General features: G+C 38.3%; 1 protein-coding gene across 3 annotated transcripts in view; it reads right to left on the bottom strand.

Moving 5' to 3' along the window:
- The window catches only part of ALDH1A2 (aldehyde dehydrogenase 1 family member A2), a 204,009-nt gene that overhangs the window by 74,342 nt on the left and 107,350 nt on the right, over positions 1 to 22,317 (bottom strand). Inside the window, exon 2 of one of the 3 annotated variants that reach the window (XM_032624456.1) lies at positions 21,867 to 22,065. The exons of the other annotated variants lie outside the window; for them this stretch is intronic. Coding sequence (XP_032480347.1) covers positions 21,867 to 21,983 — 117 coding nt within the window. The 5' untranslated portion in view covers positions 21,984 to 22,065. The remainder of the gene's footprint in view (positions 1 to 21,866; positions 22,066 to 22,317) is intronic. 3 annotated transcript variants of the gene reach the window in all.

Raw genomic sequence — 22,317 nt, 5'->3', positions numbered from 1 at the left:
ATCAGCAAAAGTATTTGACAGCAAATGTTCCTATCTATGGATTATATATAACCCGTCCTAAACACTAGATGAAAAAGGGATAACCCCAGGAAAGGAAGGGCTGGCTTCCATGTAAATCATGTTACAAATTGGACAACACCCAGAGAGTTCATTGTTCAGCCTCAATTGTGAAGGCCATTCCCATTTACTATTCCCCTAGAATCGATGTTAATTAAGGCAGACTGAGACCATAAATCAGCCTGGGAGTTTACAATGTAATACAGCATTAAACATATATATTTAAATTAAAAGTAACTGATTAACCACAAGAGTTTTTCCAGAATCGGCCGAGGCCATTTCTTTATATGAAGACATGTCACCTTTCACTTTTGTGAAAAGGGGAAATGAAGGAAATATTATCTTCTAAAAAGGTGAATTAAGGCTAGTAAATGACTCATGACACTAGTTATTGGGAGGAAGGGAGGAGCTGAAAAGAGAGGGAAAAGAAGAAAAAGGACAGTCCTGTGTGAAAGGGAGTGCCTTTGTCCTGTCTCCCGTAAAGTTATTAATTTTTCTGTTACTCACAATCACTATATGGTAGGCACTATGCAAGGCACTAGGGATACAGAAATAAATAGGGTCAGCCCCTGCCCTTGAAATAAGTGTTCAGCACTGTAGTGGGGAAAGACCAACACAGGAACAGCTCCAGTGGTATGATGGGGTAACAACATTCAAAAGTATTATTGAATACCTACTATGAATATGCTTTAAGGATAAGAGATTTTATATTCTAATTTTATCAAACACTAGACAAGTAATTTGTGTGCCTCGGAGAAATCCAACCAAAGAACCACACCTGCCTGACAGAAGCCAAGAGAACATCCTTCTGAGGAGAGAACTTGGGCTTCATCAAAGAAAGCACCAGATCTCTGAACCCACAGATGAAAACACAGAATTGTTTGATAAGTAAGTCCTTCTCCAAGAGCTGTGCTAACAGAGCACACCTACACAGGCCCAACTGTACCATGAAGACCAAATTTGTTTTAACCCCAAGAATATGGATAATACACATTCAAAAAATAATTCTGATTATTAACATTATTAGGTACCCACCATTTACTGAGCATTTTCACTATTTCACTTAATCTATATAACAAATCTGTGATGTAGGTATTTTCCTTCCAGATGAGTAAACTAAGATTTATGTTACAAGTCCAAATTTACACTGCAAATAACTTACAGAGCAAAAGTTTGAACCTAGGTCTCCCAAAGTTAAGTATAGAGCTTTTCCATTCCTCTTAACATTACTGGTTCCCCCCCACTTCTCTGCTGAACTATAACAGTAAGTTAAAGATCTGTGTTCAGTTAGGCCAAAGGCAGTAGAAAGAACATAATTAGGAAATTTACTGTAAAGTCAGAATTGAAAACCAAATGGATCAAGAGAGTAATGATGAAAGTTAACATGTGAGTGCTTACTATGTTCCAGGCACTGTTCCAGACACTTTACACGCATTAACTCGTTTAATCCTCAAAATTGCCACATGAGGTAGGCACTGTCACCATTTCCACGTCATAGGCGAGGAAGTGGAAGCTCAGCTATGTAAAGGAACTGGGGCATGGCAGTGGTCCTTCTTTGACCACTACCAATTATGTAGTTTGGCCATTTTATAGTTCATTATTTAGGCTGATTATGCCTGGGGGTTTATTTATAAGAGGATACCACTTTAACAGTTCTATTTTCTTCCACAGCAAAAGGAGGAGGAGGAGGTGAAGTGCTTGTGTTCCGGTCTTGGTTTCACACTAAATGTTCGGCAAGTCTCCCACCGTCCCTCTTTTATCTATAACAATACCAGACTTGGCAACTGAAGACAGGCTCATCGATGGCACCTGTGATACAAATCTTCCTTCCAGTCCCTTGACAGACATTGATAATTGATCATGACACTTTCCAGTTAAACTCTTGAATACTTCTCAACATGGCACGTTAGAAAGCTACTACCAACTGAATGGAAGATGCCATCTCTAAGGACTTCTAGTTCTAATACTCTGCCTGTCTGAGGTACTGGGTATAGAACACATGTGACCACCAGTGGGCGCTCAATAAGAGAGTTTATCAGAGGTTCTGTGACACTGTAGATTTGTTTTGTTCCTTTTCTAAGTGCAGGTTGATGTTTCATAACTACTTGAATCATATATCTCCATGCCCATAGCCTACTCTATCCTCCAGGTTCAAAAGTTACTGCCTCCTTTTCCAAATTATGTCTTATACTTGAACGTTCAACTAATGTGCTAGAAATATACCATTTGAAAAAAGTGAAATTTAGGTGGAAAAAAGTCCTAGAACAAACATGTTTAAACTTATGCAAAGTGATCACCAAGAACAACTGGAAACAGCTCACCTCCCCCAAAATTGGTTTTAGTTTCTTATTCTGAAACTATGCAGGATGCCAAGCTCATACCTTAACAGCTAAGCCTTATTAAAGTACTATTTTTAAATGCACTAATGAATGAATAACTTTTTTCTTGGTCTAAATATAGTAAAGGCTGCTTTAATCAGGAAGAGCTAGATTCAAAGAGCTGGAAAGGGCTTTAGATACAATCTATGCAGAAGGAAAGTGTTATATAAATAAACTTGTCAAAAGAAGTCCAATGACTTGCCCATGGTCATACAGCCCATTGGTGGCTGAATAGGGACTGGAACCCAATATCCTGATTCCCATCCCAGGGCTTTTTCTAAATTTAAATTTTGTTGATGTTTCTTTAAAAAGAAGATTTGATGGTCGACCAGGAAATATGAGCACCTCTTTCACAAGGTCTCTTTAAAATTATTCAGCACAAGGAATTCTGTTTGAGTCCTTTTTTCCTTCAGCACAATCAACACGGGTTGACAGCAAAATACTTTTTCATTTTCTTTCTTGAAGGCAAAATGTGTTATGGAAACAGTAGTGATTTACATTCCTAGTGGATTCCACTCAGAGGTGAGGTCCTGGGACATTTTCTGCATTCTCCTCACATGCAGAAGCAAGAACTTCTGCCAGAGGACAGCAGTCACAATACTGTGATCCTCAGAGAGAAAATTATTTTCCTAGGCTTATTAAAGAAAAGTTTTGTGCTCTTACAACCACAGGGCTATATTTGAGGGTCCAGGAAGGGGACTTCAAAACCAATCCCTATCCTAACGACCTTCCACAGAAGGGTTGGTTTTGGATGCGCAGAAGAAAAAGGGAATGGCCAACCTTGCCTGATTTAGGAGCTGGTTACAAATTCACTGCATCAAAGTGCTTCCTTTTTCATATGTTCCTTTCTCTGAAGAATCTAGTTATCAAAACAGGTATCAAATGCCAGTCTTTATGAAACGATCACAGCTACCTGGCTCTCAGTTACCTCACCCAGCTAAGGGAATTAAAATTAAAATTCATAATGGCAGTTAATTAGGGACATGCCACACAGGCATTTGGAAAAAATCTGTAAGTACAATTTCCTTCTGTAATTACTTCATAGCATCCTAGAATTCTGAGAACCTGGTCAGGAAATGTCATCTATTTCCCCATCTCACAAATTTTATTCCCTTCCTGGTGGAATGCTTTTAAGAACTCTAACAAGGACAATACTCCACATGCCTTCTGCCAAACAGAAGTGTCCCTTCCCGAACCTGAAAGGAACAGACATCTCATAGCATCCAAGAGAGGTGGCCTGAAGTATGAATGAAATATATGGTTGTGTCCCTGGCTTTAAACAGTAAAGATGATAAAGGCAGGCTTTTTGAAAGCCAATTCAAGATGACTAGGTTGGTTTATACCAATTTTTTTCAAAACATATCACCAGGATAACAAAGTAACATGCAAGTCTGTTCTCCCCAAGACAACTAGAGAGACTGAAGTTGCTTAATTATTCAACAGTAATGGTAAGATGTCATGAGGGTCATGTCTATGTATGTAAAACAAAGTAGGAAATTCATTGAGCACTGAGGTGATTAATCTTGCATGTACTTCTTTATCTTCCTTATAGAACAAACTAGAATGGAAGTACTAGAGTTGAATCTCCATTTAAAATCAGTCTTCCTTTTACCACTTGTGTAAATCCTGAGCCATCTAAAATAGACTTTGAAACTCTTTGAGCTTTGTTTCCTTTTCTATAAAAGCAGAAATAAGGCCTGTTCCTTGCGGGGCTATTGTACAATTAGGTGAGATAAAATGTGAATGTGCGTAAGGCTTAGTTGGCTAAAACGGAAGTTTCTGCCTTTTCTAAGTTCCTTGAAGAAAGGTCTCCCGGCATCATTTGGATTCCCCCACATTCTAACACAGCACTTAATATGCAGACAGTTTTCAAGAGATTTAATAAATCATGCTACTGGGAAAAGAAGCAAAGGTGGGATAAGGAATTCAGGACTGGCTGTCAACAGGAATTTGATTCTTCTAAAAATTGCTTTAATTTGTTTTATAAATCTCAGCAGTTACTTGGATAAAGATTCAAAACAGTGAAGCTTAGCCATGCAAGCCAAGCCACATCACTTGGCCACTTCTGCAGCAGGAAGACAGTCAAGGACAAATCAGGCTTACCACACTTCCAGCCCACAGCAAAGTGGCCGTGACAATACAGAGAGGCTGCCATGAATTTTCTAATTGGAGAATCTAAACCCCTGAGGAGTTCTCAAAGCAGCAGGCATTAATAGGAGTTAGGTGTAAATAACTTCCTATCCTCAATGAATCTTTGACATAAAGCTGCCATGTTTTATTTCAGTAATAAAATGTTTTGTTTTTTTAATAGTAAATGCTTCAAATGATTTGTATTAAATCCTGCAGTAGATTATGCCTTGGAGGGTTGAATTTTACTCGGCTTGCCGCTAAACTGCTTTTGGTTCATCAAAGGAGAGTACCAGACAGCAAATCAATAACCAGACTGATCTATTTATAGGAAAAAGTTCAATTACTTTTAATTAAGAGTGGAAAGAAGTAGTTTGAGGACTTGCCATACGTTAGTTATCTCCTTTTACATGACTGTTCCATTGTTTCTGCTGATGTACTTTAAAGAGATTTACAGACAACAAAGTACAGACAGCACTATCATTTAACTATATAAAATTAAATTTCTACTGTTATAAAAAATTATTTATATTGATGATCACCTCAGTATGCTACCTTGTAAAGCTGGTAGCCTTTAAATATTATAATCAAAGGCAATAAAGGTATTTTTAACTTTAATGAACAAAAATCCCCACCTTATTTTACTTCTAATTAAGAGGCCACCTATATAAAATAAAACAAAGAAGCAAATGTCCAGATCACTTATGGGGTGAGAGAGAAGCTTCCTATTGAAATATCTAAGGTAGTGAGAGCAACAGTGGTTCTGTTGCCTTCCATTCTTCGCTTTGCTTCACGCCAAAACATCTGGCTAAAAAGTGAAAAAACACCCAAATGGCATTGTATAGGAAAACACCTAGATGATTGATTGCATTTTTCGCTTTAAAGTCAATGTTTTGATATTATCGAGACGTGGCCTTTGTTCAATAGGTGTAATTGTTTCCTGACAAAAAGCATGGTTTTACAAAGCCTGCTTTGACAAGGACTAGTTTATCAATCTTAATTTTAATCAATTAACAGTTTTAAATAATAGACTCAATATTGTATGCCTTGAATCCCACTCATCCTGAGTCTTAGGCTGAAAGGCAGGAGAAAGGGAAAGCCTTCAACAGAAAAGACTGCAAACTAGACTTTGAAAGTATGTAAATAGCACAAAGTCAAAGAAATGAGAAACTAGAGGCAACATTTTAAAAGAGCTTTAAAATATTAATCTAAATTGATTGTGCCAGAGTATTTTAAAATAAATGCTGTATGCCCAACATATTACATGCCATGATTATACAAATTGTGTTAACGCTGTAAACAGAAATAAGTTAGGATATTAGCAGTTAGGTAGCCAAGATCCACCCAGCTTCTCACATAGCCATCTAACCTCAAGGTCTGTTTCTGAAAGTGAAAGGACACTGATGAGAGTACAGAGACAAAAGATCATTAGTCACGTCCCCCAGAGGACAGTTCAGTTTGGCCAGACTTCAGGGGATGAGGCTCCATCCAAATGAACTAGGAGGCGAAGTACGGGGGGTAGGGGGCTGCCTTCTTTCCCAGAATGAGGCAGCTAGGATTACTGAGATTAAAGGGCTCTGGGGGTAATTCCAAGAACCTGTGACACAGATTAGAGCAGACCTAGTGATTCAGGATCCCAAGGGTTATGGCAGGTATCTCTACCACAGACCTAAACTGTGTGACTTTCCCAGCCTCAGTCGTATCACCAGGTTTGACTAGCACCTATGTTGAATATCATGGAGGTCTTTTTGGTCTTCTTAGGTGTCCTAAGATCAAATTCTGCCTCCCCATTGCTCTCAAACTACTTCTTTACGGATCAAATTTCTACATGTATAAAGATTACTAAATGGTGTGACTTAGGTGTGTCATTTAATCTTTCTGTGGCTCAATTTTCTCAACTCTAAAATAAGAAAATCACCTCATCCAGTGGTTGTAAGGATTAAAGTATTGGATTACTGAAAAGTCTGGTATAGTGTGCACTCAAACTCTTAATTGATTCTGATTCTGAATGTAAACCATCAATTCAAGGCAATTTATTAGTGCTCTTAAAAAGCTAGACACTAAAAAAAAAAAAAAAAAGCTAGACACTCCTTGTTCTGTGTTTATTTGTTCCATTTATTCTTCTATTGCCAGTAAGACCCCTTTGCCAAACCACGAGAGACACATAGGGCAAAAGGATGGGAGAAGAAGGTAAAGATGGTGAAGGTCATCCCACACTCTGACTAAGTCTCTCAGAATTTCTGATTGTGACCCTTGCCTGATTCGGCCATGAAGACAGACTAATGCAGGTCGGTTCAAACACACTACTGTAGCCTGGCCCTGAGAGGGTCTGAGCAGTGGTGTGGGAAATACGCTTGGAGAAGAAGGAACTTCAGGAAGGACTTTAAGGCCCTCCTGTCAGTCTTGAGAAAGCAGAATGTGACTTGATTTCTTTTTGACTTCTGCTTGGAAACAAATGTTCCTTTGCCTATCTTTCCCAGGTTTAATTAGTCTTCTTGCTCAGAATTCAGCCTGTTCATTTGCAAATGGAAGACATCAGAAAGGCTAGTGAGTGTGGGTGTGGGCGTTGGTGGTGGGGAGGAGACTGAAGTGTTTATTTTCAAAGCCACAGGGGTCCCCATTTGAAAAAGCACCCAGCTTATCTCAATGTTTTTGTTTGTATGATTTTGAATTAAAAGGTTGGGGCAATTCATTTAGGAGATTAAGCTGTCTTACAATGGGCCTAGTTGCCCTATTTATTTACTAGTACTGATAGGGTTAAAAAAAAAATCTTTCTACGACATGCCTTTTCATTATTCAAGTGCAATAATTTTAAAGGATTCCTTTGGTCTTTGATTTTATTGCCAATTAATTTTCCATTAAAATGATGTTTATTTGCTGGTCACAGATAAAAATCACAAACCATGTGTGTAACAGTTTAGGGTTGCCAGTTTTAGCAAGTAAGAATACAGGATGCCCAGTTAAATATGAATTTCAGAAAAACAGCTAATTAAATTTCAGAATAAGCATGTCCTAAATCACTGGCAAATCATGGGGCATACTTATATTTAAAAAGTATTCATTATTATTTACCTAAAATTCAAGTTCAACCAGGCACCCTGTATTTTACCTGGCAACCCTACCAGGTTTTTGTGGATGTTGTACACACTCCAAGGATGCCAAGGATGAAAACTGGGAGAAAGTCCATTTTATTACTATATTTAAACTTGCTTCCTGCAGATTTGAAGTACTTCATCAGTCAGAATAATAATTCCCAGTTAATAAACAGATATACTGACACCTCAGGAAATCAAGTGAATTTTGACTACTGGATGAGACCCAGTTCTAACTACCGAAGCCCATTCCATTTATAGTAATTTTTTTCATTAAGAAAAAGTAAAACACAAAAGGGACAACTGATATCTTCAGTTGAATTAGAAGTTAATGTCATGAACTACTACATTTAAAGGCCAATATCATCTTTCATTGATGTTACAAAGCAAATATCCTGTGCAAAGAGGGGCTGAAACACCCCAGTGCATATCCTAAGGTTGAAGAGGCCTTTGAACCAATAAATGAGTGATTTCTCCACAGGAGACTAAACATTTCCTTGTGACAGTAAACAAACAACAAGCTGAATTTTATGTTGCACAACTATTTTCATGTATCTGTTGATATAAATAGTTAAAAGAACAGGCGGATTACTGAATTTTTTCTATCAATTAAAATTAAAATTTTTGTCCTTGACTTAAATGTTAGCAAATACTTTCAAACATAACTATACCTATTTTGTACTTAAATAATTAATTCCTTCCTCTTTGCTCTTGGCCATTACAAATATACAGAAAGGTCTACGTGATACCTTCCTTACCCCAGGAATTGGATTGTAATATTCATAGTCATTCATTCCTAAAGCCCTGAGTTAACAAAATGTGATGAACTAATGAGCCTAATTAAGCAGAGCTTATAGAGTCAATTTCATTACCTTAAAGTCACATCTAATATTTAGGAAGAAAGTGTTTTTTTGTAGACCTCAAATCACCTTAATTTTTCTTTTCCTTTCTTTCTTTCTTCTTTTTCGTTTTTTAATAGTTACCTTCCCAGAAAAAGGGAAAAAAGGAGACATCAAATGAAAAGCTCCAATTAACCTTCAAATATTTGGTTAAGAAATCCTTTTTTGCTATTTACATAAACCATAAGAAAATATCTTGCTAGGACGTGATTTTGAAGTAAACCTCATGTTGGGGGTAAGGCTTGCTAAGAAATGCCACTGAAAGCTGCCACTTGACCCGGAATTCCTCTACAAGAAAAACTAGCCATAACTACATGTGAGACTTATAAGAGAAACTGCCGGAATGTCAACTTCATTTGCAGCAGCCCCATATGGCCTGATCACTCTCCTTGGCATGATAAATCACTGGCAGAATCCTTACCTTCCTACGTTTGATCTCTGCTCAGCAAGATGTGGTTTTGATGTGAAGAACTCCAGATCTCTTGGGTCAGAGACAAATAGCAGTGGCACTGACCTGCAAAGTGCTAAGTCTCTATTAGACTCAAGTGAAAAGCCGTAGCTTCTGACAAGTTCCCTCTCCACAGAGTTTACCCGACCCACCGTGGTTTTCATGAGCTTAGGTTGACAAAGAAGCTGCCAAAATGGTTTGGAGGAAAAGTGCCAACAAACCTTTTCTTTCTACCACTATCACCAAGTATTAAAATCAATGTTCCCTAAGACTTAAAGGAGGAATTCTCTTGGGAGTCACTGCTCTAATTTCTAGTACTCTAAGTGTTCAGTGAACACAAAAATTTTTATTTCCAGTGGATCTTTATGACACTGCTAATCACTCATTTACATAAGGAGAATCATTAACAGAGATTTCTGTGGACTACTTTTTGGTAATTATTAGGACATCCTTGGGAAAATATTTTTAAAAAACACTGTTCTGAGTGAAAATTTTGGGCCCCAGAAAGACTGTAACTAGATATACAAACAAGTTTGGTATTGTCCTTCCGATCTCATGATCCCAGGTTGGGACCCAGGAAATTAAAGAGTTCTGCCGAGTCAGGGTGGGATAAAGAAATCTTACAACTTTTCTAATCCAGTCATTTTTATAAGTACTAGGTGGGTTAGTAAATAAGCAACTCATTCTGTCCTATCACTTTATAAGTAATAAAAGTGATGTCTAAGGAATTTAAGTAAGTTACCCAATATCACAAAGCATTTTCATATCCTGAGAGCCTAGCGTACGAGGAAGTACTAAATAAGCAATCGAGTAATTTGTTCATTCATTAATTCAGTGACTATTTATCGTGTGCCTACATGTACAAGGAACTGCTAAATGAGCATACATCCCTGGCAGAGCTGGGACCAGAACACAGGTCTTCTAATGCACAGTCCACTACCTTGCTCACTACTCTACAATGTACCCTGAGGGCTTCTATTTCAAAGGAAGGGGTAAGTGGGAGTGGAGGAAGGGAGTTCTCCTTGAGAGAGACAGAGAGAGAATATGCATGAGCTTTCTTTAAAGAGAGAAAGCTATTTATTTCAAAACACTTTACCCTGGAATTCACTTTCTAGTCCCAGCATTCTATTAGTAACTCTGCAAATGGATCAGACAATATTATTTTCTAGTATTCATCCATTTACTCATTATTCAAACACAAAAATGTGTGGACCACACTTTGTGCCAAAGGTGCAATGATACCAGCTTTCATGAAAATTTGAATCCAGGAAGATAAGTAGCCCAGGCAGTAAGCAATAATTGAATCCCTTGATGTGACATTATCAAAACACACAAGTTATTTAGCAGTAATAATAAAGACCTTAGATAAACCTAAAAAAACACATTTGAAAGATTTCTCACAAGACAGTTGGTTTGTTCAGAAGTCATTTGTGACTATAAAAATAACAGCAGAATCACTCCAAAAATTGTAAGATAAAAAATAATGTGAAATTTTAGTTGGCTGTAATGATAAGGAGTTCTGAGAAAGCAAGAAGTGTGCTATCATGTTAACAGCTGCATTATTTCAATAGCTGTCCAACTACACCCTCACAATTAAAGACACTCATAAATAAGCTCTTCATTAGCTCTCTATAGAACTAAGTCACTGACTTTGCCAGTGTTCATAAAAGCAGAATGTTTGGTTTCTGTTTTAGCTAAATGTAGTTTACGTACTCATATTTATACATACGTGACTATACTTAATGTTGAGCAATCATCTCTCTCCTTAATTTGGATCATCAGGAGTTCCAAAAATCACTCTGAAAAAAACTTCTTTTCTTTCTTTCTTCTCTTTTTCTCTGTTGGAATTCCTGGTAATGATACCAGAATGTGGGCAAACCTCATTAGTCTCCCTGCTGTTTACAAGACAGGATTTATGCTCAATGTGCTGAACACAATGACACACATCACTAAATGGCTACAACTACCACCCAGGCTTTAATCTGAGAAATTTTTCACTCGGTACAAATACCTATCAGCGTGGAGAAACATGGAAGAGCAATTACAGCCAACACATGTAGTCTTTTAAGAGTACCCAATAAATACCCATTTGTGAAGGTTAATTTAATGCAACCTAGGCTGTTATCCGGAATAGTATATGTCACCAATTCAATCCATTAAGTAATTACTAAATTCTCAAGAGGGCTCACAGAAGTTAAATGTGGTTATTCCAGGTTCATTGCTTCTGGTCTCCCTAGGGACCATTCGGGCCAACAGCTGGAAGAGCTGACTACAAAGGTTCCCAGGCAGAGCTAACCACTTTATGAAAACAGGTAAATGAGTCTAACCAAGGAATGAGGGTCATCAAGGGCCTGTCTGAGAGAAATACTCAGGGAAGGAGAAGAGAAGCACAAGTGCGTAAAAATTTAAAAGGAGATGGGAAAGGTGAGAAGAAGGGATGTTTGACTGGGAAGTAGAGGAGAAAGAGCAATGTGTTCTCTCTAAAAGTGAAGACAGAACTCTGGAGATTATAAAATCTGGCTTAAAGGCAATAACTTGACAGTAGTTTCTTTAGACAGGATTTTTGAGCCATTTACAATGAAACATTAATTGTGCATCCCAATCACCACCACGCTCTGTCACTTTAACTCTGTTAAAGTTTGGTTATTGCATGAATTCCTGCGGACCACTGTTTCTCTCTTCTGCATCCCCGCTGAGGTTACATGTAATAGATGGATCTAACAGTAGTTAAGCCTTAGTGAGAAACGGTTGCTCATAAAGGCAAGATAGAACATATCCACCCAACTCTTTCTGGCAAGTGCCTCTCCCACACAATTTATAGTCAAATAACACAAAATGATGGCCTATGGGGAGAGAGGAAGATTTGAAAGACTATGAAATATATTTGCTTTCAACAGTCTCATTAATCCTCACTCCCAAGTGAATCTGAATAACCATACCAAAGAAAAGCACTTTTTTGACTGAAAAAACAAACAAGCAGGTGTTATTAAGGGCCACGTGTGACTACCCAACCAGTGAGAATCCAAAAATACAGTTCTTTCCCATAGCCTAAAGAATCACACCTACCCAGGTGATTCATACCTAAAGTGTTGATTATATCAACTTTTTTTTTTGTTTGAACACACACTCTCATCTTTATGTCAGGCTGAAATTGTTGCTAATGATAGCTACAATACCAACTGGACTTAAGGTTGGGATTTGTAGTCAGAGAACTGGGTTTGGGATTATCCTGCAAAACATTTAGCAGAGCTTTAGGCTAATAATCCAAAATGTTTTGTCTTTGTTGTGGTTTTTGTGCTTGTTCTTATTGTTATGAGGAGAGAAGGAAAAGGATTATTTGAGTCTTGGAATTGTCACCTATAGCTACTGATCCTGGAAAAATTAATTAACTTTAATATACTTGATTGTATCACTTATAAAATGGGGATATTAATATAATATTCACATAATAGGACTGCCACAATTATTAAAAGCAATCATATGTGAAAAGTACTTTGGAAACCATAGCATTAACAATGAAAGGATAATATATTAATTAATAAAGTATTAATAAAAAGATAATTCATTGCTATTAGTAGCTATTAATAATAAAATATAACAAGTATTCATTCAACAAATATGCCCTAAGCATTTACACTGTAAGACACTGAACTACATGCTTCCAAAATACCAACATGAATGAAAGTTTATAATCTAGCACAGTTTAGGAGTAGAAGATTATGCAGAAAAATATAATACAAGGCAAAAATTGCACATTTTAGTAGTAGTGCAAACAAGTAACAAGGGCTTTCAGAGAATATGTTCATCTGTTAGGTATTACATAAGTAACATCCACAGAAGGGCTAGATTCAGTTTTAAGGTTGGAGAATTTCATTCTTCGGTAGGTTCTTTAGAATTAGAGGCACACATGCACATATCAAATAACTTACGAAATCCAAATACGAAGGTGAATGTATAACACCAGCTTTGAGTTTAAAACACAATAAGTTCAAATATTAACAAAAAACAAAGTAATGCTATTTTCAAGCCTGGTGCTAAGGAATAATTTAAATTCTCTAAACTAACAGGATGACGTATAGTACTGAATTAGTTAGCCAAGATATAAATGGTACCATTTATATTAAAAGGTTTAGCATGCGGGACAATAACATATATCATTGCTAACACATATATATGGAATCTAAGAAAAAAAGAAAAAGGTCATGAAGAACCTAGGGGTAAGACAGGAATAAAGACACAGACCTACTAGAGAATGGACTTGAGGATATGGGGAGGGGGAAGGGTAAGCTGTGACAAAGCGAGAGAGTGGCATGGACATATATACACTACCAAATTAAGGTAGATAGCTAGTGGGAAGCAGCAGCATAGCACAGGGAGATCAGCTCGGTGGTTTGTGACCACCTAGAGGGGTGGGATAGGGAGGGTGGGAGGGAGGGAGACGCAAGAGGGAAGAGATATGGAAACATATATATAACTGATTCACTTTGTTATAAAGCAGAAACTAACACACTATTGTAAAGCAATTATACACCAATAAAGATGTTAAAAAAGAAACACATAGAAACTCGAAAAAAAACAAAAACAAAACACTCAGTAATATAGCATATTTAGTATTGTTTTAAAAGAGTGTTTTATTTCTGGAATAATAATATTGATAGTTGCACTAGTAGTAATAATAATAACTTATTGAGGCATTACCGTCTGGTACTTTTCTAAGTGCTTTCCATGTATTAAATCATTTAATCTTCACAACACCTTCCTTATCTCACAGATAGTAAAAGTGAGGCACACTTTTGCTCGCCCACGGTTACACAGTTAGGCAAGTGACAGAGTCAATGTTGAAGTCCAGGTTGCCTGGCTGCTGGACTCGTTATTTTGCCAGGAAATATGTGATTATTAAGTACAAATTGTTTAAATGGTTATTTTATTTATTAATGGGATCCAGCAGAATAACCTCCATGGACAATATAAGAAAGCATGAATTAATTCAATAAATATTTACTAAGTAAAAATAAATAAATAACATATATCATTTATGAATGCATATACATGTATGAATACGTACACCAATGGGAAAGATAAATGCCAAATACCTCTGAGAAAGGAAGGAGAGGAGAGAGGGGAACGGGAGAAGTTCATAGGGGAAGTGACAGTGTATTTCTTTAAAAAGATTAGAAGCAAATAGGGCAAACAGTTAAGAATAAACAAATCTGGGTATATGTATGCATGCTTGTTATATTGTCTATACTCTGCTGTATGATTGAAATATTTGATTTCGTCTCAAGTATGTCTAACAATACAATGTGCTGTTGCTGTGCTGAGGTTGAAACATCTCTTTACCTTCTGAATCATCATGGTGCTTTAAGTGCATTCATGTCAAGAATTTAGCATCTTCTATCACGCACCATAGTTATCTGTGTGCATGTTCTCACCCCACACCCAAATAGGAATCCTCTCCAGCCTCTTCAGGACAGGGTACACATCTATGTATCTTTTTGTGCCAGACAGTGATTAACAATGCTTTGTACACAAGAGGCTCTAATAAACATCAGATGAAGAAACAAGCAAATAAATTCAGGGGAGCAAAAGGGTAGCTCTGACTGAAGTTAAAGATAAAAATAACCCCAAGATAATACAATTAGATAACCTTCCCTGTGAAAATCAAGTTATATTGGTATGCTGGTTATCAGACTCTAAAATATAGATAAGGTAGAATTCACTGGTTTCATGCTCCACCAATCAGTCTCATACTATTTCCTAATTTCCTCCCAAAAAGGATTCAGTGAGAGAGGCCAATTTTCACACCTGGGGAAATAAGACTTTAAGTTATCCTCTGCAGATCTGTAGAGACATTTCATCATTTTGTCTTCCCGGGGAAGGTCTTCTTATTTCCCCTCTTCCTTCCCCCTAAACCCTCCATCATTACACACACCTCAATCCATATATTTGGTGTGTGTCAATGGTGGGGGTTGGAGGAAGAGGGAAATAGGTGATTTCTGCCTGTTAGTGGGTTTACTAAATTCACACTACTTTGGTAGATCCACTTACCCGGGGGTAGGCTCCATCCTTACTGAGGGAAGAACCATACATCTTATACCATTTTCTGACTCAGCTTAATCTCTTAGAAATCCCTAGAAATGACCCAGGGCAAAATATCCTAAGAGTCATTGGACTTGAAATCTGAAGACAGGCTAGACAAACTAAAATTATGTATAAGAAAATGTAAAAAAATATAATCTTTAATTATTTTGAATTTTCCCCCTATAATCAATATTGGAAAGTGTTTTGGTACCCACGATATCCTAAATTCTGTCTAAATAAGGTGTTTCCAGTTTCAACTGGACAATAGGTTTTATCTTTCCAGAGATCTAGGGATAAAGAAACTGCTACTTTGGCTCTCCAAAGGTCAGATTGTGGTAAGGAAAGGAAATAGAGCAGGTATCTACTTCTGGAGGTAACAGAGCTGAACTGCAGTAAAAGGGAAGATTCCTTCTATAATAAAAATTAGAATGTTCACTCACAGACATTCTAATTTTTAACCACATTCTACAAAAGTCAATAAACCCCCATGTTTAGCCCCAGGGAAGTTTCGTTGAGAGCCCCGCAAAAGTCTAGATGGTGAAAGCACTCAATTATTATTCCAACTGGAATTTTCAAAGGCTGGAAGTGTTTTCAAATCATGTGACAAAACAGAGACTTACTGTAAATAAACTCATTAAGATTTTGAAGGGAAACAATTTACACATAACTCCATCATCTTACAAGTAGACAGACTAGCAATAGAGAAATGCCAGAGATAAGAAATTCCCAATTTGGGTTATCTCATATATCTGAAAGGTAAAATGGAATAAAGCTCAAAGACATGTCTGAAAAGGCACTTAAAAATTAACCAAGGTGACACTATGGCAATCATTTCTCTGCATTGGTTTGGTGTTTGAGGGGAAATGACTGGCTTTGAAATTACCTGTCACAGCAAACAGAGAAATTAAAGAAACGCTAGGAGAACTTTCAAAATAGTCACCACATGCGTGCTTTTACTTTTTGGAGGGTGAAGTGCCCCCAGACTGGGCAATCAGGACCACTGAAAGACTCTTCAATTTTAAATTTCATAAACTAAGATACCTTCCCATTTCCAAAAGGTATCTTCTGAAAATGTCCTCCTGTGCTGCCATACTTCCCAGATTTTTGCACCAATGACTTGGCAAGATCTTTCTTCAAACTACTTAAAATACCAGAAATGACTCTTTGCCATCTAACATTTAGGCCCAGCCAATTGGGTATACTGAGGCATATGGATGCACAATTTTGGCACAAGTGTCAGACATCTAATTTGATTATTAAAATACTGACTGGGAAATTGTTTTAGTAACTTTTTAGTAAAGAGAAGTCCTTGGTAGGGAAACCTCCAAGGGATCCCATTTGATGAAAATCCAGTGTAAACATATAAGGATTCCACAGCTACCCAGAATATTAAACTCATACTTAATTAAAATTATAAACAATGGCCTGTTTCAGAAAACTTTATTGGTCATACATTTCTGATCTTTCTTAAAATGGGCATCCATTTATTTGAAACAACAAATGTATTCATCACTTCCTAAAAATGAAATGGATCTAGTCCTTAGCTGATTATCATTATATGCCACTTATTTTCACACACCTGCTCGCCTAGTCCTGACAATAACCATCATGTAAGGTAGGTACTACTATTACCTTTAATTTTGACAGATGTAGAAATTGATACTCAGTGAAGAAACTCCCTGAGAAGAGACACTGTCCATACCTTGCTTACTATTGCATCTCCAGAATCTGGCACCATACCTGGCATTGTGTGGTGAATAAATGTTATCTGTGCACATAGCTAATAAGTACAAATCTGACCAAGATTTGAACAAAGGCCTATTTTTATTCAGAGCCTTTCTTTTTTCTAAGTAAGTCAAGGGCTTATAAACTTTTTCTGAAATGTGGGTCATACAGTCCTGTTGTAACTACCTGGCTCTGCCACTGTAGTAACAGCTACAGACAATATGTAAGTGAACTGGTGTGGCTGTGTTACAATAAAGCTTTATTTACAAAATCAAAGAGACAGTCTGTAGTTTGCTGACCCCTACAAGCTGTCACTAAGATAACTAAAAAGATAAAAATAGACATTAGTATTTGTATTTTATTATCCAACTGAGAAAGACTTGAGACAGAACTATATTGGTATTTGAGATGTTTTTGTTTTGGTCATGGTTTGATCATCATGCTAACCATGGTCTAATGCAACAGAGAACTTGTGCATGCCTGGCTTCTCTTAAGCCAGGCTGCAAGGAAATCAGACCTCACAGAACACGCACCTCAGAGAATCTTCTACCCTTACATAGAGAAACTATAATTCCTCATTTTATAGAAATAAAGGACAAAAGCACCTCAGCAAATGATGATTCCATATGATTCCTGCCTGTATAGTAGAAGGCATCAGGCAGGACCCCCGAAAAGTTATCTAATTCAAATCCTACAATGAAGTTGTTTAGCTTTCCTGGGTTAAATGGAGATGATACAAACATCAAAAAGCTGTCCAATTATGAAAAAGTATAGTTTTGAAAACCTGAGGTCCCCATTAAACGCGAAATTTGATTAACAACTAATGATCAAGCAGACAATCTTGATTAGAGCTTTGGAAGTAACCAAACCTGTACCATCTTTTAAGAAATAATCCCTGGTATAGGCAAGAATCTTGCCTCAAACCTATAAACCCCCCCCACTAACTCACAGAAATAGCAAATATAGTAATTTAAAGCCAGGGAATCAGAAGTCACAAAACGTAGCTCCTTCTTAAAAGAAGTAGACCAGTTCATATTCTCTCCATGTTTGCAACAGAAACAATATACAAAAATAAAGATTTAAAACTCTTTCTCTCTCAAAAAAAAGTATGTGACTGTTAGGAAAAGCAAAGTGTATGGTGAGGAAAGCTCTTATCAATTTTTTATAAGTCAAGGCCAAGGTCTTCCTTATCAATTATTCCTACTTCTTCCTACTCTGTCTCCTTCAAGAGGTTTTGCAAGGATCAAATAAGATACATATGAAAGTGCTAGGTAAGCCATTAGGTCCCATACACAATGTAAGTGGCATTATAAGTATTATCATTATTGTTATTATTACATTGATCAACTGAATTACTGCCATACTGGTAACCAAATTTTGGCATTCCATCTTTCTAAAAAGACCTTAAGCTCCTAGGAGGCCCATGCTTCCTCAGCCCAACTAGCTTAACGAAAAGCGCTGTTGTCAGGAAGATGCCACTTAAAAATCCTTCGAACTGAACTGAAATTGATCCCAGAAAACAGTAGGTGTTCAATAAAAGGTTGTTAAATGAATAAATAAAAGAATAAATAGTAGTTACCCAATGCACATTAGCTCTAATTTTCAGTTAATTGCCTTTTATTTTTTTCTCTTCTAGTTTAGTGGGTCAGCTCTCCATAACCCCCTTATTCCCTATGTCTTAGCTCCTCACAGTATCAAATGCTAGAGGAAAACAAAACCCTTTATGTTAGTGTTAGTTATGGGCATAAACTCTCACTGAAAAGTGATCAACAGAGAGACAGCACAATGCATGTGTGTATAGTGGGTGGGGGGAGGAGGGACTAGTAGAGTCAGAAAAGATGATAGAGACAATAGAGAAGGTCGGGGTGGGATAAAGTCGGAAAGTTTTCAAAGATCTTCTGGGAATCTGGAAGAGATCTCCCTTGTAGTTAGGGGCAGTCAGCAAAGAGCAAGCCTTGATTTTATAATATGTGTACTCCTATAATATATTCAAATATACAAAAATTTAAAAACCAGACTGATAAAATAGGAACAACTCAGAAAATCTTTAATTCATAAAAGCACAGCTAAAAACAATGACACTCCTATGCTAGCTGTTAAGCAGTCTCCTTAGAATACAAGGAGGAGAGCGCACATTCTCCCGGCCCCAAAGTGGTCCCCTCGCTACTTGATGTTGGTGGAGTTATCAGTCTTTCCTGACTAAGGCAGTCTGCAGTTTTTTGTTTTGTTTTGTTTAAACATATTACTTAAAAAAAGAATCACTTTTACAACTTGGGGTCTAGCTTGCTGTATTAGGAAAATAAAAATAGATATATTCCAAAAAATGGTATTGCTATTGCTGATCAGTTCTAAATGGGTGTTGGAACTTCAGAGAGGAAGGCTTATTTGAAAAACTAAATGTAATTGCCTGAGAGTCAATACAAAACCACGAGTTCAGCCCTTTCAGCGTTCTTTGGGATTGAATTTTAATTTTGGAGTATTTCCATGGATGGGCAATAGCAGTAACTTTTATTTCTTATGATCTCCCGTATTCCCCTTTTATAAAAAATGTAAAATACTTTTAGAAGAAGAAAGAAAATGGTGAAAAATACAGAAAAATACATCACAAGTGCAAAGTTTTCTGAATGCATGCTACTTGAAATACTCAAAATATCACCACTTACATAAAAGTAGTGACTTTATACTGGTCCTCAAGTCATATTTTAAAGTCCTGTCATTATATATCCTTCACTAAAGAGTTTTTATTTAACAAGACAAAAATTATTAAGGATTCATCTATATTTGTCTTGTACCATTTTCTGACACAAATACTGTATTTCTTTCCTACATGTTATTCAACAATCACACTAGCATAATAATGTTTTAGCTATTACCCTTTTTAAAATTCCTAATGAATGTGGGTATCACTGCTCTAAAGGACTGTGCACTGTACCTTGTTCATTCTTCTGCTTAAACTCACTAATATAATTTCATGATCGTAAGTGAATTTTTTAAAACTCTCCATTAATCTTACTTTCCTTTTAAGTAAAAAAAAAATCATTACCCATTACCCTCAGTTACCAAAAGAGCAGCTTCTGCTCTTCATGTTAAAGATGCTGCTTGCCCATGCCGCTTGTCTCAGAAAATTCAGAAGTCTCACTAAAGAGCTGAGGAGGAAAGCTGCTGGGAATGTTCGCAGATACCTGATTTTACAAGGTTTTGTGAAAAGAGCTTGCCTTTAGATTAGTAATACTCAGTGTTTATGAGGGTTGTTTGCCAAGCCTAAAATAAGGTGCCTCCTCCCCACAAATTAAAGAATCAAGTTACAATCCATTATTTCATTTTTGATTGTTTTTCTTTGTAATAAGTGGGAAAGTGGATACTGGATAAAAGTCTCCCCTGAGCTAAAAGACTCCACATTAAAGGCTTCAATTAGCTATAAATCAGTTGTCTTTCCTACTGGGGGAGAACAAGAGAAAAAAAGAGAGCGAGGGTTGTCAGAGTAAAAGAGAACTGGAAGAGTTTCAAAATTAAATTCCTAGATACCTAAAACTCCTTTCAGGGGCTGTGAGGAAAATCCAATCCAAAGTAAGGCTAAAATCAAACCCTCCCAAATCTGAAGTCCTCTCTCAAGCATAGCTCTTGCATCCTAAGACCTTTAAAGAAAGCCTGAAGAGGTTAGGGACCCTCATAAAACAAAACTCTTTTGCTGCATGCTTTCCCTGCTTGTTCCTAAACCCGGAGAATTGCCACACATTGGCACCATTGTTATGCAAACAATGCCTATAAGGTTGTAACCATTAACGACCTCTCCTTAAAATGGCTTTCAAGAATTTGTCACACCATCTAAAAAGCTAACAGGTACATTAAATCCATCTAAGTTGGCATTCGAAACACAAGTCACCCTGATTTTTATCCTAAAACTTAGCAGGTAAAATTTCAATATTCTGATGGATTTTTTATAAATTTCACTTTCAACCCTTAAGCCAAAACCAAACTATTTACTTCTGGACAAAATTTAGTTTATCTCGTAATAAGCATGATAGAAAACAACTTTAACCGTATTGTGTGTGTGCAGTATGTGTTTAAGTTGATTGGGCGATGTCTGTAGTAGAAATCAACTAAAAGGAATAGAAAATCAAACAGGACAACTGTAAAAGGAACTCCAAGAAACATTATTCTAAATCGCATCTATTTCTCTCTCTCTCCCACCCCAATGCCATAACATAACCGCCCCCCCCCACCGTGTGTGTAATCAATGCATTTTTTTCCATGTCGAATTTGTGGGAAGTAAATTCTATTTACATTAAGGTAGCGAACTCATTTCCTTTTTATGTTGTGGTGCAACAAAAAATTCCTGCTTGGCCAACCCGAGATGTCAGAGTTCATTATAAAAAGTAATTTTTTTTTTCAGTTCAAAAGCGAACCCGTTAATTTGCACGAATTTAAAGACTTCTCAAGTTTTCCAGGAAAACTGCCACTGCCTACAGAATTCGAATGAAATGCTGACATCGGATCTACTGTACTCAGCAGCCAGGTTTCCATGAAATCTGCAAAGGCAGCCAGAGTGCTGCGTGCCGGACGATCCTACGCGAAAGCCGCTCGCGGCGCACCGTGCGGACTGCCGAGGACCCGAGCGCGGCCAGCAGCCCTGCGGCCCCTGAAGGTGGACGGCCAAGAAGAGACGGCCAGGCTGCGTAGCCGACCTGGCGGGGAACCCTTCTTACCCCTTTGAGGAGTGGAAGCGGTGCCGACGCCTTCCCCGCAGCAGTCGGGACGCTGAGAATCCGACCAGAAGGCAGCGGCAAATGCGGTTTGGGAAGGAGCCGTTGACGGCGACCCTCAGCACCGCGCGGCAGGCTGGGGCGAGTCCCCGACGCGTCCCAAGATCCCAGCAGGACTTCAGAAGCCCCAACGCCGAGGATGGGGTGTTGTCTCTCTGCTGCGCGGGGACGACACACTGGCCCGGGAGACCCGGGCCCCAAACCCCGTCACGCCACCCTCTCCCCCTAACAGACCATGGAGAGGAAGGAAGGTTCTAGAAAGTCTCCGTGGACGGCAGGCCCTCTCGGCGCCTTACCTTGGTGTACTTGATCTCGAGGTTGGGCGTGGGCGACGGCAGGAGGTGCAGGGACGCCATGAGGGCGGCGGGGTCGGCCTTCACCTCGCCGGGCATCTCGATCTTACTGGAAGTCATGAAGGCGGGCCGAGGTCTCGCTCGCCCGCGGCGTGGGCTGTGCGGGATGTGCGCTCGGTCCGCGAGCCAGGGGCGCGCTCGCCTGTATATAGGCAGGTGTCAAGCTGGGGCTCTTCTTATTGGACGTGAGGGCCGAGGCGCGGGGGGGCTGGTCCATCCTACCTAGGACGCCCCGGCTCAGCCCCGATTTACGTAAAGCCCGCCGCCGGCGCAGCGCGGCTCGGACGCTTGGGGCCCACGGTCAAGTGCGCCTGCCGTACCCCTGTCCCCCCTGGCCGCAGGGACCGGCCCACGCCCACGCGGCCGCCGCAGTCCTCGACGGTGGGAGCGCAAA

This window comes from Phocoena sinus, chromosome 2, assembly GCF_008692025.1.
Source record: "Phocoena sinus isolate mPhoSin1 chromosome 2, mPhoSin1.pri, whole genome shotgun sequence".
NCBI classification, from domain to species: Eukaryota; Metazoa; Chordata; class Mammalia; order Artiodactyla; family Phocoenidae; genus Phocoena; species Phocoena sinus.
This window is presented reverse-complemented; position numbering and strand designations above follow the sequence as displayed.